At 42.5% G+C, this 16,213-nt stretch overlaps 1 protein-coding gene across 1 annotated transcript in view; it reads right to left on the minus strand.

Annotated features, from left to right (window-relative positions):
- Window positions 1-1,356: 1,356 nt before the first annotated feature.
- SLC9A9 (solute carrier family 9 member A9) overlaps window positions 1,357-16,213 on the minus strand; it is a 581,824-nt gene continuing 566,967 nt past the window's right edge. Inside the window, exons 15-16 of the mRNA XM_012437089.3 lie at window positions 4,687-4,792; window positions 1,357-3,050 (exon numbers count right to left, since the gene is read on the minus strand). Coding sequence (XP_012292512.2) covers window positions 2,826-3,050; window positions 4,687-4,792 — 331 coding nt within the window. The 3' untranslated portion in view covers window positions 1,357-2,825. The remainder of the gene's footprint in view (window positions 3,051-4,686; window positions 4,793-16,213) is intronic.

Here is a 16,213-nt window from a genome sequence, read left to right on the forward strand (position 1 = left end):
CACATGAAATTGGTGGGTCAAGGGTATTTAAAATTTCAGCTTTGATTTATGTTGTTAAATTACCCTCTAAGAAATTCCTTGAAATGTCATGAATGAAGACCCTGACATCACTTGCCAGCAAGCTTCAGACTTGCTCAAACATGCCCAAGTACCACAGGGAACACCATAGAGGCTGCAGCTGGGACCCCAGTAAAGGAAGTGAGTGGAAGTGTGTGTGCGTGCACCTATGAATGTGTGTTGATGTACATAGTAGGAAGTTCAGGGAAGACCTGTAGGTCAATGAATTAGAGTCCTGCTTAAAGCTCTAGTTATGAGTAGTAGCATTAGTGGTTTGCATAAGGCTCTTTTGCCTCATTAAAACTGGCAGTAAATAATAGGTTTGAATTTCACAGTCCTATGCTGATCAAAGCACAGAGCATTTCTTAACATCATAAATTATTATCCCTACAACAGGAGCATAAAGGGAATGTGGTTTTATGAATTGCTAACTGGGACACTAGCCTCTGTTTGGGTCTTGGACTGATACAGAGGGAAGAAGGCTGGTAATCACATCATGAAACTGGAACACTGTCTTACAGGTTGGGTGAGGCACAGCTTACTCGATCTTACAGTATTGTTCCTACCTGAAGTCGGCTGGGATACCTGCACCAGCCCAGATTAAATAGCCCTTCACTGTCCCCATTAGCAACAGCCCATGATGTCAGAGGGAAAGAGATTTTTGTTTCTAAGTAGGAAGAGGGCTTTGCCTGTGGGGCAGGAAGCTATTTTTGCTCCAACATCTTAGCAAGTTGGTGCTAGTTTTAGATTGTGTACCCTCCCCTCCCCACTTGATCTCATTTCCATCTGGTATGTCATATTTTTCTCCCTTCTCTGCAGTCCTGCCCCTACTAATGTTTGCCTTTTTTGGGTGGATTTTTTCTTTCCTTGGCATGTCTTTCTTCAGACAAAGAGAAAGAAAATGCCAAGTGTGCCTCCTTGCTTTTCAGCGTGATAGGGACAGAAAAAAAAGATGAACCTTGTATCTTTTTGGCTTTCTAGTATCTCCTTCCCCTATTTTTACAGCTTTCTGTGAACCCTGGTCATCGCTAATGGGAAAGGCGGCATCTGTGCCCCTCTGCTTGACTCAGGCTTCTCTTCTCTGGGACACCTCCCCAGCCCATCCCTGCTCCCTTCATTCCTTCAGTGACTTGTCCTGTTAGCCCCTTGGCTGCTTCTGGCCCACAGGATCCCTGCATCTCCCATATATTAGCTTTCAGTGCCTGCTTCAGCCAGCACTCTGAGTACAAGAGCTTAGAACCACCAAGTCACCTGGAAAGAGAAAATGAGTTTAAACAAAGTATTAGCCAAACACAATCATACTTTATAACAAAAATTTATTAGGATTAAGTCAAATTAGAAAACTTCATGTTCCACCACTTGTCATATTCACCTGAAATGACAAAATTATACTTAGCTTGAGTATAAAACAACTTGTGCCCCAGAGATTCAGTTTGGAAAGCAAAAAAATGGATGCACATAGCAGTGTGCCTGACACCACCACGGTGAATGTTTGTTTAAGGCCTAACCGTGTTCAGCAAAGCGTACATTACTCTTAAGCTTTGGGTCCAAGGAAGATATCATGCCCTACTTCCTTCAAAAGCAGACTCATCATAGCCTGGGCACCTAGGCCTGGAGCCTACTTTTTTAAAGTCTAATATGAACATCTGGATTTTAAGAGGCGCTAGGCTTGAGGTATCTTTATGGCTTAAAAGGCACAGGTCATGCAGCTGACTTAGAAGCTATCGTGTTGGTCTCTGGAATGTAAACCATGAGCCATGCCTTGTAAGGGGGAGTCCTGAGGCCCTGACCCTGGCTCCTCAGGGTAACTCACACATCATTGGCTCTACCCCTCTCGCTCTGCTTCTGCACTGCTTCTCAGCCGTGAATGCTGGAGTTGGAGGACAGGTTAGGGCTCCTGCACAGTCCACTGCCAGGTAGAGAGCAGCACGGTCTGCAGAATCCTACCTTCCAGCATACGGAGGGGTCCTGCAGCACAGCCAGGAAGTGACTTGCATGCAGGCAAAGATGGGAAGGCTTGTTCTTCAGGTACACTGTGGTATGGGAGAAGAAGGCTGCTTTTTGGAAGAGTCCTACCAAGCTTGAAAGTGGTGCTGCATTTAGTGCAGGGCACATCCAGCCACAGGCAACCCCTCTGAGCAACGGGAGAAGTAGCATAAAAAAGATACCAACAAGAACAATAGGGTCTCCAACTCAGTGTGGCTGCGGGAAGCCATCAGCAATGGGTATGGAACACTTCTCTGGGCTCTGCCCTGGGGTCATTAAGAGCAAATGGGAGTCAAGTCCTCAAAATATGAAACTTACCACTTACTAAATAGCTGTACATTCCCTTCAGCTTAGGAGCAAAATGTTTACCCTCAGAAACTTTCTTATTTTTAAACTGTCTTCCCTAATGGAGGGAATAAAATCCAGAAGAGAAGAGAAGGGCCTGGAGAGCAGCATATGCAGCAGAAACGCCCTGCAGACCCGGCACATCTGTCCCAGCCTCCAGCAGCTGGACTCCTGACACCCCCGTCCCACCCCAGTCAACCCAGTAATCAAAATAGCTGCTGTCAATAAAGTAAATTCAGTTGCATAATAGAGAGGGATGATAATAAATTCTCATTTCTTCAGGCATCAGAGGATCCATGTGACAAGGCCTTGATTCTCTCTAATTTATGCTCTTAATACATTTTTCAGCCTCTTCCCTCGGCTGCCTCATCAGCTTGGCTTGTATTCCTCAGTGAGCCTTGCATTACTTGTGATTACATCTGTCCTCTTCATACCAATTAATTCAAGTGGGATTGACCCGAAGTTTGCTCAAGCTTGAGTTCATAGCCTCCCAGGCCGAGGTCTCCCTCATAAATGTTTTCCTTGCTTGGCGTCTGGGGCGAAGCTTTCTGGTCCAGACCCAGCCTTGCAGGAGGACTGCAGGGTGAGGCTTGCTCCTGATAATTCATGGCTAGTTCATCCTGGTTTACAATGCATTCCACATCATCCTCTTTTAGCTGTTCCTGGTTGGGGAAAGAGAGAGAGAGGTCACTTCATGATGAAGGCAGAAAACAATAGCAGTCCTACAGTATGCCTTTTAAAAAATAGGATTATGCTTTCCTTTCTGTAACTGCCCTGTCTGGCCTTGGCTGATGTTTCTGCTACAGGCATGGTGCAGTATTTCCCTGAGTCAGCATTGAGTACCTGACACTGTATAGCCATAAGGGGTCTCTAGGCTTGAGGGTAAGGGGTGTTAAAGAGCATGCATTTTAGAACTCTCCCTAATGGAGAGTTTACATTCCTCCTTGGGTTAAGGATATTTCCACCACTGGTATTAACTAGGGTTGACAGGAATTAGGAGTTAGCAGAATCCTCTGATCTCAGAGTAGGGGGAGATTCTCATGTTGGTTTTGTAACATTCCTACCTATCAAAAAATCCTCGAAACAGAGTTATTGCCACTTTTTTTTTTTTTTTTGAGATGATCTCACTCTGTCATCTAGGCTAGAGTGCAGTGTCGCGATCTCGGGTTACTTCAACCTCTGCCTCTGGGGTTCGAGTGATTCTCCTGCCTCAGCCTTGCAAGTAGCTGGGATTACAGGTGTGTGCCACCACATCTGGCTAATTTTTGTATTTTTAGTAGAGATGGGGTTTTGCCATGTTGGCCAGGCTGGTCTTGAACTCCTGACTGCAAGTGATCCATCCACTTTGGCCTCCCAAAGTGCTGGGATTACAGGTGTGAGCCACTGTGCTTGGCCTCCTGTTACATTTTACCTTAAAAGTGTGTCTTCTCAGCATATTTCTTGGGATGAGTATCACAAGGCTAGAAATGGCTGGAAGTCACTATAGTGGATAATGCCAGAAGCTAACTGGATCTGGCTAATAATTTTCTCCATACAGCGGTTCCCTTGAAAGAATTAAGATCCCACTCTTCTCCCATTGGCTTTGGGAAGGCCATACTAAATTACTTGTAGAATGGGCCCTCGCAGGGGGGTTTTAGGGCAGTGGTTTCCAACTTTAGCCTGTCTCAGGACCACGTGGAAGGCTTGTTAAAATACAGACCATTGTTCAAGCTCAGAGTTTCTGAGGCGGGGCCTGAGAGTGTGTATTTCTAGCAAGTTCCCTAATGAGGCTGCTGGTTTGGAAACTACTCTTTGAGAACCACTGCCTTACGCATCTGCGTCCTCAACACACCTGAGATGAGTTTGTGTTTGTGTACAGGGGAAGCCGGCTGGACGCTACTAAGGGCACTTGCAAACCTAAGACTTCACGCTTCTCCAATTCTCTGACCTCTAATTTTGTTGGTAATGATTCTAAGTGCCTCTCAGCATTTTTCATTCCACCCCCTTGAGCCATAAAGTACAGGCCTAATATCAAAACCTCAAAACACAGCAGTTTGTGAGGATGCTTCTTTTACATTTTCTAAGGTCATTTTATGGATAAAAATATTGATAACAATAAAAAATTACATTTAAAAAAGAATAAGCCAACATCAGCAACAATTGACAAGAGAAATGCTTCCTGGTGCAGTGAATTTTAAAAATGCTTCCTCCTCAATCCTGCAAGTCGCAGGCTTTTTGAAGTTCCTGGGCTCATCGATATTCACCACGTCTGTCCCACAAGGGATATTCCCTCACCCCAGAGGCCTGAGATTTACTTACCCCATAGGCTTGAGAACTGGTAAGCAGCCTGGAAATTGGACCACACCATTCAGGTAATGTTGTAGTCAGTGGAGGACCAGAGTGGGTTAAAATTGGCTTCAGATATCTGGGAGGTCTGTTAAGGAATACTTGTCAAAAGGGAGTTAGGGTTTAGGAATCTCACACGGCACAAACCTGTGTATGCTGAGATAGCTACGTTTGCCTTTAAATCCCCTACTCGCTCACTTAGGAAGCAATTTGCCCTGCAAAAATAGCTGTTTATAATCTTTGCTACACACACTTTTCCAGCCTTCCTGATAGCCTTTAGTCATGAAGAAATGCTATGGACCATGCTGTGTCAGAAGTGTAAATGTCCTCTTCCCGTCCTATCCTCCACACAATGTCTCATCTGCTTAGAGAATGCATTCTTAAGAATTACCTTAAACCATAACATAAAAGATCGTATTTTCTTAAAACTGCACACACACATAGCTGAAACTGCCAGTAATTTTACAAAGATGCAAGAGGCATTTCATAAAATGTTCAGTTATTTTAGGACTAGGTAGTGAATTTAGATTGTTTTCCAAAATACTTAATTTCACTATTCAACACAGTCACTTTATACTTCATACATCAATGCATTTCTACACAAAATTATGTAAATAAGCTGGTGTGGGGTTTATTCTGTTGTCTAGCACCTGTCTTTCTTATCTCTTCATCCCAAAGAGCTCTCACAAGAGAAAAACTTGTTCATGTAAAGCCATTGTTTCCCTCCAATCTATCAATAATGAAATCCCCAGAGACTGCCTCAGGTTGCCTTATTTGAGTTCTTTTGCTCAAAGGAAAGCAGTGGAATTATTTCACCATTCCATCAGCAATGACTTTTAAGCTTTATATTATTTCCTCTGCTGGAGAATATTTCACTTCATCAACTTTCCAAAAAGCTATAATAAATAGGGAAAAGGAAGAAATGGAGAGGAGTTATCATTGGTTGGCTCGTGAAGATCCGCACTTGTGCTCAGGCACTCGGGGCATGAGAAGATCTTGGAGATGCCTCTACTGGAGTCCATCCATAGCTGGACAATCCCCGTGCCATTCTCATGATGCCTGAGCATGTGGGCACAGAGGGAAGATGCAGCCCAGTGGAGGCCACAGAATCTGGTTGCTTCTGGCTAGACGCCACCAAAGCAGGGGATGTGCCTGAATGAAGCCTTGTTATGATGTGAGGAGAGTGAACGGGAAGATGTTAGGAGGGCCTGCAGTTTCAGTTGCAAATAGAAAAGTTGATCCCTCCTTTCAGATGGGCAGCTGTTGTGCCCAGTTAGGGATCATTTCGATAGCTCATGCCTGTAATCCCAGCACTTTGGGAGGCTGAGGCAGGTGGATCACCTGAGGTTAGGAGTTCAAGACCAGCCTGACCAAGATGGTGAAACCCCATCTCTACTTAAAAAAAAAAATTGTATATATACACACATAAAAATTAGCCAGGCGTGGTGGTGGGCACCTGTAATCCCAGCTACTCAGGAGGCTGAGGTAGGAGAATCGCTTAAGCTGGGAGGCAGAGGTGGCAGTGAGTTGAGATTGTGCCACTGCACTCCAGCCTGGGTGACAGAGAGACTCTGTCTCAAAAAAAAAAAAAAAAAATCAGTGAATATATTAACGTTCAGAGCCTGGTATTTTGCTGTAACATCTTATAAATATATCTACAAATCTGAAAAGCTCTTGATGTGCTTTTAATTTTCATTAGTGTTATTTCCTTCATTTTACGTATGAAAGAATTGAGGCCTAGAGATATAATTTTAAATAATCCAAAGGCTCCCTCTGCTATTTGAATCCACCAATATCACCCCAGAAGACAATTCTCAGGGCAGGGTCATGGTTTGCAACCAGCTGGGTTCTCTGGAGAGCAAAGCACAAGATCTCGCCCCTGCTGGGGAGCTGCAGACTCAGGCTGGGGTAGGTGATCTTGCCAGGGTTTACAGCATGCATGGGTCAATAAAAATGTCTTATTTACAGAGATGAGGTGGACAAGATATATGTACAACTGGAGTATAAATTTTAAACAATCCAGCCAATTTTATTTCCAGGTGGAAAGATGGAAAAGTGACAGCAAGTAAACAACATTTTTAGTGATGTCATGTAAAAAAAAAAAAAAAGTTTGTCAAGGCTATGAGCTTGAAAGAGGCCTGGGCAACTTCTACTGAGAGTCTCAGTATACTGGAAAAGCCAAAATAATATTACAAAAGTAAAATATAAGTTTAGGATTGTGTCACGAACACCCTTAAAAATTCCTGATGAGGTATCTCTTTAAATCCATGTATAGAAGTCCTTGTTTATTTATGGTTTCACTTTTCATAGTTTTAGTTACCCATGATCAACCACAGTCAAAAATAAATGGAAAATCCAGAAATAAACAATGCAAAAGTTTTAAATTCTGTGCCATTCTGAGTTGAGTGATAATATCTCGCACTGTCCATTCCATCCCTGATGGGACATGAGTCATCCCTGTGTCCTGTGTACCCATGCTGTCTACACTGCTGCCCGCCCACTAGTCACTTAGTAATATCTCGCACTGTCCATTCCATCCCGCATGGGACATGAGTCATCCCTGTGTCCAGCATACCCATACTGTATACACTGCCTGCCCACCCGCTAGTCACTTAGTAATATCTCACACTGTCCATTCCATCCCGCATGGGACATGAGTCATCCCTGTGTCCAGCGTACCCATGCTGTCTACACTGCCTGCCCGCCCGCTAGTCACTTAGTAGCCATTGTGGTTACCAGATCGAAAAAGCATAGTGTATATAGAGTGAATGTGTGCAAGGTTTCAGGCATCTGCGGGGGGTCTGGGAATGTATGCCCTGCAGATAAGGGGGGACTACTATATAATGCTGTTGGAGTAAATGCTTAAAGGCTAAATGTGTAGCTTTTAGTGACTGTGAGGACTAAACTGAACAGGACCACTTGGCCCCCTCTGGGCAGGCTCCAGGATTTTGACTCAGACCCAGGCATAAGTGCCAGCCCTGCCACTTTACTGACCACATGGCCTGTGGCCTAGTTATTTATCCTTTGAGCCTCAGGCTCTGTTGTGGATATTGACTGAAATAGCATATATAGAAATGGCGATATGCTATTTAAATTTACTTACTTAAAAACCTTTCTGAGTAATGCTTTCTCGAGAAACTAGTGTCTCGTTGTTCAATAATAATGGGGAAACAGAGCTTTGTGCTCCAGTCATTTTGGTGTAGCACCCAGATTCATGAACTAAGTGGATGGAAAATTTAAGGTGGTTCTACCCCCCTACCATAGCAAGTTTTGTTAAAAATTATTGTACTGGGGGTTAGCATGAGGGGGTGAGTGAGAGGTGGGTAGAATTCGTTGATGTAAGACTCTCCTGGGAATCACGTGGCATCATTTTGCCTGTCCTGGTATCTCGGTAGCTGTGAGTCAAATGAGGCATACCCTCTGTGGTCATGAATGGGATACACAAAAGCATCGTCCACAGCCACAGAAAATGTGGAGCAGAGTCTGTTCTCCAGCATCTTGGTTTGGCCAGTGCTTGCTATATATTATGTGCTTAACGGATGTTTGGATTTAGAATATAGGAAAATATTCAGGGGTGTACGAGGGATGGAAGTAGATTCCAAGGAACTGTGCCAGAGAAGAATGAAGGGGGCAGATTACAATGAACAAATGAGTTTTCTGAGGGATAGAAAGCTAAGAAAGGTGAAATCAAAGTTGGACTACTTGGGCCTGGGTTATTCGGCAAAGGGGACCTTAGGAAGAGTGGTAGTCACATAAAATAAGGTGATTTTAAAAACCCATTTTCTTTCCCTTATTCATTTGTTCCTTCATATACTCACAGGTTTTTGTTTCATGCGTCAAGCTAGTGAGAAACAGAGACAAGGCACTCATACAAGGAAAGGGACCATTACATTACAGAATGGAGAATTCCCTTTTCTCCAGACTGTGGTCTGCCGAAGGCTGTCCCCTTTACCTGATATAGTGGCACTTCTTAGATACTTAAGAAATAGTAGTTGAAACCGGGTGTGGTGGCTCACGCCTGTAAACCCAGCAGTTTGGGAGGCTGAGGCGGGCAGATCATGAGGTCAGGAGATTGAGACCATCCTGGCCAACATGGTGAAACCCCTTGTCTACTAAAAATACAAAAAAATTAGCCAGGTGTAGAGGCGGGTGCCTGCAGTCAAAGCTACTCAGGAGATTGAGGCAGGAGAATTGCTTGAACCCGGGCGGCGGAGGATGCCGTGAGCCAAGACTGGGTCACTGCACCACAGCCTGGGCAACACAGCAAGACTCCATCTCAAAAAAAAAAAAAGTAGTTGAATTAATGAAGGCAACAGGCTCAGTGAGGGTAAATAAATTGTTCAATGGAAACTGCTGATTAGTTTACAGCAGAGCTGGGCCTGAATTCAGGGACTCTTCTACCACACGGTGCCATCCTCCTTCTGTTACAGACAGTGAGTAATGGGACTTGCCTAATTGGATAACCGATTTGGAATCAGGGACTTCCTGAGTTCTTCATTGCTGAGCAATGTCTGGAAAGTGGCTGGATCTCTAGGGATACCTGAATTATTAAAAAGTAAGAAAACTCTTTTGATCCATTAAAAAAACCCAACTGCAGATTTTACAAAATGTGTTATTTTTCTCATCAGCTTCCAGAATGGGGAGGGAGGGTCCCCATAGGGTATTTTTAATATGACTAGTTTTGCTTCTCTAATAAGTTAGAAATGCATTGAGACAAAAAATGTTCAGCTATGGGGGAAAAGCAATGACTTTTGTCATCTTTAAAGGGCACAAGTTTGAGAATAGCAGAATGGTTCAGGAGATGTAAGTAAAAGCTGGAACTCTACCCGGAATTTAACTTGTGTGAAATAGGAAAGACAATTAGCAAGTGCATTTTCTCCTTTGGTCTGGGCTAACAGCAGGTCCAGAGCTAAATTTGGTGTTGAACTGAATAACATCCCAAATACCTGGTAACATTGATTTCTTTTGTTGTTGTTTACTTTAAATCATCATGTTTGTCCATTGGGTGTTGCTGAAACCAGTGGGTGCACAGCTTGCTTAAGCCTATGGCTTGTATGATGTGGCTTTGCATAGGTTGGTGAGAAGCAAAACACCAAAGATCCAGCTCCACAAATGAGCACCTGCTCCTTTGAAGGACTAAGAGCTACTGTACCTATGTGGACTGAATGTTTGCATCTCCCCACCCTCCAACATAGCTAGGGCTATGTTGAAACCCTAGTCCTCAGTGTGATGATATTTGGAGATGGAGCCGTTGGGAGCTAATCAGGGTGGGGCCCTTATGATGGAATTAGTGCCCTTATAAGAAGAAATGCCAGGGAGTTTGTTCTGTTTCTCTCCCTCTTCCCACCTTCTACAAAGAAGAGGTCATATGAGACCATAGTAAGAAGGCCGCCATCACCAAGACCTGACCACTCTATTCTTCCAGTCTCCAAAACTGAGAAAATAAATTTATTCAACTCATCCAAACTATGGTATTTTGTTAAGGCAGCCCAAGTAAACTAAGACATCAGTTTTCTTGGGCCCTCTTTAAATATCTTTGAGAACCTGTGGAGCTGTGTTCTATTTTTCTCTGAATTTGCTTCATCATGAAAATATCTAGAACATTTGTTAAAAATTCAGATTTTAAAGACTGCTCTTGGAGATTCTGATCCAGATCATCTGGGAAGTAAACTAAGACACTGCATTTTCAGCAAGCACTCCGGATGACTGATCAGGTAAGTTTGGAACACAGTGGTCTCTCTGGAGTATTGCCCTCCATATTAGATTCAAATCTTAAATAGTAGACCATGTTCTTTTTGTCCCCTTATGTCCACAAGCCATCATTTTTAGGGTGAGGACAGGTATAAGGTAAGCCACAATCTCATTTGTCTCTGAACCCAGACCTATATAGTGGTCTCTGCCAGTCGTTGCATCTTGTCTGAGGGATGGGATAGATACTTGACTGAAAATGAATACTCAACGTTATACTTGGGAGTGGATTAACAAATGATCACATCTCAGCTTGAGGAAGAATACTTTGTACTTATTGGGAGCATCTGCAAGTGTTTGTATATATAGACTTGATACATGGTGTTGTTATAAGGATAAAATGCTTGTCAGCACAGAAGGAAAGCACGTTCATCTCTCTGTCGGATTTTCAGGAATACTCTCTTATACCTTTTCATTTATATAGCATTTCCATATGTCTTAGTTTCTCTTTACACTTGTAGGTGGGTACTATAGTCCCATTTTACAGATCAAGAAATGTGTAAACAGATGGCTTTTCCATTCCCTTCTATTCTTACATCCATTTTAAAATGCTTTTAGCTTCTAGTGCCAGCTTGCTACCAGAGATGGTCAGGGATCAGTGCCAGTGGGTGGGAAGGATAAGTGCATCCTGGAGTAGATGCCAATCTTGGTTTCCAAGTCTGTACATTCCTGCAGAATAACCAGGTCCCACCTGCTATGCCTCCACACTGTTATTTACACAGCACCCAGGAACAGAGCGAGCAGAGAACACCTCAAATTGTCCACATCCCATTGCTCTTTGATTCCAATATGCAAATTGCACCCCTTCCCTTTTGTTTCTCAGGAAATGTGGCCTAAAAATTGTGCTCTCTATCTTCTTGTAGGATATGTCAGTTTCTGTAAATGGACATTGACTGTCTTGCCTTCTTGGTTAAGGATGTGAGGAGCTATTCTGGTGTTCAGGGGTCAGGTCAGGAAGGCTTTAAGAGTTCAACCAAGAAGCCTTCCTTAAGCTCTTCTATTCCTCTGTTCTCTCTGCTTGAGAGATAATTCAGGGAGGAATTCCAATTCTGTTTTGAGTGCTTGTAGAGAGACTGTGGCTGGGTGTAGGATTCTGTCTTTGCTGCAGCCACTCTATTTCAAGAAAAAGCTATCAAGATGGTATCTTCTCTTAGATTATCCATGAAGTTCTGGTTTAAAAACAAGGAAAAGGCACAGACACTAGTTTATTCTCATAAATATGTGAACATGTACTCCTTTGGCTGATAATTGTTACCTTTGTCAACTTAAAGGAAATTGCTCTAGACAACTTTAGGGGCAGAAAGGAAGCAACCGATGCTGCAGTATAAACACTGATGGGTACAGAGGGCTGCCTGGAGTAAGCCAGCAAGGAGTAACTGTGATGTGACCCCTGTAGCCTGGGTTGGGCTTCACTACTCCCATGTCATTTGGAGAATGGCTCTCTCTTCAAGGCCAGGCTGGCGTGTCCCTTCCTCCCAGGAGCCTTCTTGGACCTGCTCAACTGTTTCAGTGCCTCACTGGTTCCAAAGCAACATGTATATGCCTGTCTGACAGCATTGATCACACTGTCTTGAAACTAATTGTTCACCTCTCCATCTACTTTTTAGACTGAGCTCCTTGAGGACAAGAACGTGATCATATTTTTAAAAAAGTTTTATTGTAAAATAAAACAGGCAGGGCATGTTGGCACATTCCTGCAATCCTGGCACTTTGGGAAGCCAGTGTGGGAGGAATGCTTGAGGCCAGGAGTTTGAGACCAGCTTGGGCAACACAGCAAGACCCCATTGCTAAAAAACAAACCCCTCCCCACTCCAAACCCAACAGCGTGGGGGCATGCCCATAAAGTCCTAGCTATTTGGGAGGCTGAGCTGGGATGATTGCTTGAGCCCAAGAGTCTGAGGCTGTGGTGAGCTATATATCACACCACTGTATTCCAGCCTGGGTGACACAGCAAGGTTCCCCCTTTCATGTCTCAAACCTCCCCCTATCTCCGAGATATAGCAAACCTCACAAATCCAATGTACAGCCTAATGATTAAGGCAAGGAAACTAGCCAGACCAGGAAACAGAACTTTGTCACTCACTCCAAAAGTCCCTTCCACCTGTCTTATTATAATCACAGCCCTCCCCTAGTCCCACAAGAAACTACTATCCTGATTTTATACAAATCACTTCCTTGAGTTTACAATTTTATCACCCAAATATGTATTCCTATGCACTATAGTTTGGTCTTACCTGTAAAAAATGTTTTGTCTTTTAATTTGTAAGCTCCTCCTTTACCCTTTTACTTTCCTTATAATTTATCTGAAGAGCCTGGGCTATGTGACCTGTGGAATTTTCCACAGTCTGGATTTTGCTGATTGCAGATTCATGTGCAGCTCAGCATGTTCCTCTATCCTTGGTATTTCCTGCAAATTTCCAGCTGGATCCAGAGATCAGATTCAGGTTCTATTCTATCCCTTTAGCAAGACTAAAGAAGGAAATACTATCTGGCAGTCTCTGTGTGATCTGAGCAGCTGTTGATATGTAATGCCTATATTTCCTCACTGGGAATTGCAAAATAGTGAAATTGTAATTAGCTATTATTTTCTTAGGTAGAATACGTCAGTAAAGAGAAACTTTTCATTTACCCTATTAGGATATTCAGTGAAACAGTTGATATAGGAAAGGCAAGATAAATGCTTGCTTCATTCCATGTATTTATCAGCTTTCAAGATAAAGATTTGTTCACTATCATTCTCTGAAGATGATTCATTCTTTGACTCTGTTTGAACATCATTGTAATGAATTTCAATGTATCGCATTGCAGTTATTATCATTGTTGATGGTGAAACTGACCCTCTTTGGTCAGTGGGAGTATTTTCAAATTGACTTGAGTCTTATTGACATGATGCCAGTATCTTTACAACTTAAAAAAATGTTTTTTATTTATTAGAGACAGGATCTTGCTTGGTTGCCCAGTCTAGAGTGTAGTGGCTCTCTCATAGCTCACTGCAACCTGCAGCCTTGAACTCCTGGGCTCATGTAATCCTCCCACCTCAGCCTCCCTGACAGCTAAGACCAGACTAAACACATGTACCGCCACGCCCAGCATTTTTTTTTTTTTTTTTTTTTGTAAAGATATGCTATATTCGCTAGGCTGGTCTTAAACTCCTAGCACCAAAGTGATTCTCTTGTGTTGCCTCCCCAGGTGCCGGGATTACAGGCATGAACCACCAAGCCTGACTGTATCTTTATAACTTCTTTATCATCTGTGTGACAAGTTGTTCTAGGCTTCTTTTATGTATTTCTTGTCTCAGACCTTAAGCCAACGATTTCTCCAACATTTCCTTTGTGTGTGTGTGTGTGTGTGTGTGTGTATGTGTGTGTGTATGTGTGTATATATAAGACAGAGAGAGAACTGGTACTTCAAAACTACAATCTGGACACTAAAGATTGCTATATATAATGGGGTGCTGGCATGGTGGGGTACTGGCAAATGGTTTAACAATGACTCTATTAGAAAAAAAAAGGCTGGATTTGTAGCATTTCCCAATTTCCATGATGTATAAATACTCCCACCATGGCTGATTTCAAGTTACTGATGATGGAATTGAAAACAGTATACAAACTGTTGGTGCAAACTGGCTTCACCATGCCACTGGTTATAGATCTCATGAGTTCTTATGAATATTTCCAGTTGAAGTATTTGATTTTCAAGGACACAAAGAATAAGATGAGAATATTCCACAATGATTCATTTGCTATTTCCAAGATCATAGACACAGCAATCTCAGAATACTGATAATACCATCATAATAATTACCTAAAACATTAAAATACTTTTTGCATTTCCTTCCATTCTGACCTCCCATTTACAAAACTCCTACAGTATAACTGCAGATAGTTGTCATATTTTTATATTGTCTGGACATACCAGCCATTACAGACTATACTGTTTCCCTCTTAACATTATTTAGTCCTAGCTAAATGATCAGGTGACTACTGATCTCATGTCTACCTCTAGGCCTTTCGTCAATGTCTTTCTAGTCATCTTGATTGTCTGAAGCTTGTTCTTCAGTGTAGTTCTCAGCAAGTGCTCATGGGAACAATATTCTGAGGCCTTGTATGTTGATAATAGTTCATGCCTATTTTGAAAGTAATTTTGCTAGAAATAAAAGCATTGGCTTATACTGTGAGCACATTAAATATATTTTCTTTTGACACACAAAGTTGTTCCTGAAAAGTCTAATGAAACTATTGTGGAAACTTTTTTCTACCATAAATCACATGCTTTCTCCCCCTCTAGATGCCCAAAGAACTTTTTCTTTAATTTTTTAATTTTTATTTATTTATTTTCATTTTTATTGTATTTTAGGTTTTGGGGTACATGTGAAGAACATGCAAAATTGTTGCATAGGTACACACGTGGCAGTGTGATTTGCTGCCTTCCTCCCCTTCACCTATATGTGGCATTTCTCCCCATGCTATCTCTCCCCACCTTCCCACCCCCCGCTGTCCCTCCCCTATTTCCCCCCAAGGGACCCCAGTGTGTAGTGCTCCCCTCCCTGTGTCTGTATGTTCTCATAGTTCAACACCTGCCTATGAGTGAGAACATGCGGTGTTTGATTTTCTGTTTTTGTGTCAGTTTGCTGAGAATGATGGTTTCCAGGTTCATCCATGTCCCTACAAAGGACGTGAACTCATCATTTTTGATGGCTGCATAATATTCCATGGTGAATATGTGCCACATTTTTCCTGTCCAGTCTATCATCGATGGGCATTTGGGTTGGTTCCAGGTCTTTGCTATTGTAAACTGTGCTGCAATGAACATTCGTGTGCATGTGTCCTTATAGTAGAACAATTTATAATCCTTTGGATATATACCCAGTAATGGGATTGCTGGGTCAAATGGATTTTCTATTTCTAGGTCCTTGAGGAATCGCCACACTGTCTTCCACAACAGTTGAACTAATTTACACTCCCACCAACAGTGTAAAAGTGTTCCTATTTCTCCACATCCTCTCCAGCATCTGTTGTCTTCCAGATATTTTTAATGATCGCCATTCTAACTGGTGTGAGATGGTATCTCAATGTAGTTTTGATTTGCATTTCTCTAATGACCAGTGATGATGAACATTTTTTCATATGTTTGTTGGCCTCATGTATGTCTTCTTTTGTAAAGTGTCTGTTCATATCCTTTGCCCACTTTTGAATGGGCTTGTTTTTTTCTTGTAAATCTGTTTTAGTTCTTTGTAAATTCTGGATATCAGCCCTTTGTCAGATGGGTAAAGTGCAAACATTTTTTCCCATTCTGTTGGTTGCTGATTCACTCCAATGACTGTTACTTTTGCCGTGCAGAAGCTGTGGAGTTTGATTAGGTCCCATTTGTCTATTTTGGCCTTTGTTGCCAGTGCTTTTGGTGTTTTGGTCATGAAGTCCTTGCCTATGCCTATGTCCTGAATGGTTTTGCCTAGATTTTCTTCTAGGGTTTTTTTGGTGTTAGGTCTTATGTTTAAGTCTTTAATCCATCTGGAGTTAATTTTAGTGTAAGGTGTCAGGAAGGGGTCCAGTTTCTGCTTTCTGTACATGGCTAGTCAGTTTTCCCAACGCCATTTATTAAACAGGGAATCCTTTCCCCATTGCTTGTTTTTGTCAGGTTTGTCAAAGATCGGATGGTTGTAGATATGTTGTGTTGCGTCCGAGGCCTCTGTTCTGTTCCATTGGTCTATATCTCTGTTTTGGTACCAGTACCATGCTGTTTTGATTACTGT

The sequence above is a fragment of the Aotus nancymaae genome, unplaced genomic scaffold, assembly GCF_030222135.1.
Source record: "Aotus nancymaae isolate 86718 unplaced genomic scaffold, 86718_ANA_hifiasm-v0.15.2.pri h1tg000019l, whole genome shotgun sequence".
Classification (NCBI taxonomy): domain Eukaryota; kingdom Metazoa; phylum Chordata; class Mammalia; order Primates; family Aotidae; genus Aotus; species Aotus nancymaae.